Here is a 1,830-nt window from a genome sequence, read left to right as displayed (position 1 = left end):
CGTTTTAAGGAAAAAAAAAAAAAAAAAAAAAAAAGGTGGAAAAAAGCATCTAAAACCTGTCCAGCTCCTCTCCACCTTTGTCTCTTTGCTCTGAGTGGTACCTTTTCAAGCCACATACAGCTAAATACCCAAAACCCTTTGTCGATCCATCTATCTATGGCTTAACATAAAGTTGAAGAGGGAAAGTTATTGAGTTTTCAACTTTGAGACCTCAAATTTACATGATGCGCTCTTTCATGGTTTTGTAGTGTGGATTTGTTCATAGTTCATAGTTCATGGAGGATTTATAGGTATCAGACATGCTTAGGAGACATGGAGATTGAATAAAACAAGCTTCCCACAAGTCCATTCATCCACTTGCATTAGGCCCACCTCCCAGAGAATGTTGTCCAGCAAATTTTTATGGCAGATTAGAATACAGACTCTCTTACCCTTAAAACACTTCAAAAGCTACAAGTTTAAAGATAAAAATAAAAACCCATTTCGACTTCGGTTGGTAAATCAATCATGATGGTTAGATTGGCTTTTTGGTGATGGATGAACTGAAATTTGATGGTGAAGATGGCAAAGGAAGTACCTGTGAAGAACTGCTTGAATGATACTGATTCAGCTCCAAATCTTGGTTTCTGTCAACGACGATTGTAATATAAGATTTATCCTCCTCATCTTGAAGTAGCTTCTGCATGGTTGCTTTAGTTCTTGAATCTTCAACAGGTTCAATGGTGTTATTATGAACACATTTCTCAGCTTCTTCCTGTAATTTCCTCTTGAGTTTCTCCTCAGCTTCCTGTAGGAATTTGAACTTTGGAGGAGGAGATGACCTTATCTTGTTAAACTCTGCATCTGATACTGATTCAAAGAGAGGGTTGAATCCATGGGGCTTATAAGAATCTGCAGGAGTAAGAGGAGGTGTGAAAAGAGTTGGAGAAGCTAAAGGAGTCAAATATGGAGTTTCCACAGCAAGAAGCAGATCACTCAAGCTTCTACTTTTTGATTCCTTTCCATTCTTATCTTCAGACTCTAAATCTTCCTTGGTTTCTTCTATTATGGTGAAGAGGAATCTTGGTGGCCCTGAGAGGCTTTGGAGCCTCATAAACTCTGTTTCTATCCCATCTTCTCCAAAGGGTTTCAGCAAGAAATCATTGTTTGTGTGCATATTAACTGATGAACTTAGATCTTGAGGATTCAGAGCTGTGCGGGTTAAAGAAGATGAACTTTTCCAACAAAACATGTAAAATAGCTCTCTAGCTGGGCTACTGTAATCAGTTTCAACTTCTCTGTCAGTGAACCTCTTCTTCCACCATAACAGGTAGTAAAGCTCAGCAACAAGCGCCAAGAAAAGGCACCCAAAAATCACACTCAAACCAAGTCCTACACTACTTAGAGATTTCATCTTAACTTCCTTAATACTTCAAACAGAATTTCCCATCTCACAAAGGCAAAACAAAACCAATAATCTTCAAATTGTTGCTTGAAAGCTTACAGGCAAGCTCTAAAAAAAGTAGCCTCAAAATCCTCCCACTTCTCAGGATGCACCAGTTCAGCAGCAATTAAGAATATGATGAAATTTGACCAAAACTAGCATGAAACGCAGAGCTACATCATTGAAAAAAGAATACAGAAAGAAAAGCTTCTACAGAATCCACATAATCCAACTTTTTATGCCAAAATGACAGAAACATAACACTCACAATGACATTAAAATACACCCCCCCCCCCCCCCCCCCCCCCCCCCCCCCCCCCCCCCCCCCCCCCCCCCCCCCCCCCCCCCCCCCCCCCCCCCCCCCCCCCCCCCCCCCCCCCCCCCCCCCCCCCCCCCCCCCCCCCCCC

General features: G+C 42.0%; 1 protein-coding gene across 1 annotated transcript; it reads right to left on the bottom strand.

Annotated features, from left to right (window-relative positions):
* Nucleotides 1-216: 216 nt before the first annotated feature.
* On the bottom strand, nucleotides 217-1,708 carry LOC111464394. The gene is made up of 2 exons (XM_023108596.1): nucleotides 578-1,708; nucleotides 217-450 (listed from the first exon to the last, which is right to left on the bottom strand). The coding sequence occupies exons 1-2, from the start codon at nucleotides 1,391-1,393 to the stop codon at nucleotides 304-306; spliced, it is 963 nt and encodes a 320-aa protein (XP_022964364.1). The 5' UTR covers nucleotides 1,394-1,708; the 3' UTR covers nucleotides 217-303.
* Nucleotides 1,709-1,830: the final 122 nt, after the last annotated feature.

This window comes from Cucurbita moschata, unplaced genomic scaffold (genome assembly GCF_002738365.1).
Source record: "Cucurbita moschata cultivar Rifu unplaced genomic scaffold, Cmos_1.0 Cmo_Scf00002, whole genome shotgun sequence".
Lineage (NCBI taxonomy): Eukaryota > Viridiplantae > Streptophyta > Magnoliopsida > Cucurbitales > Cucurbitaceae > Cucurbita > Cucurbita moschata.
The sequence above is the reverse complement of the archived record's forward strand: the minus strand, read 5'-3'. Positions and strand labels throughout refer to the sequence as shown.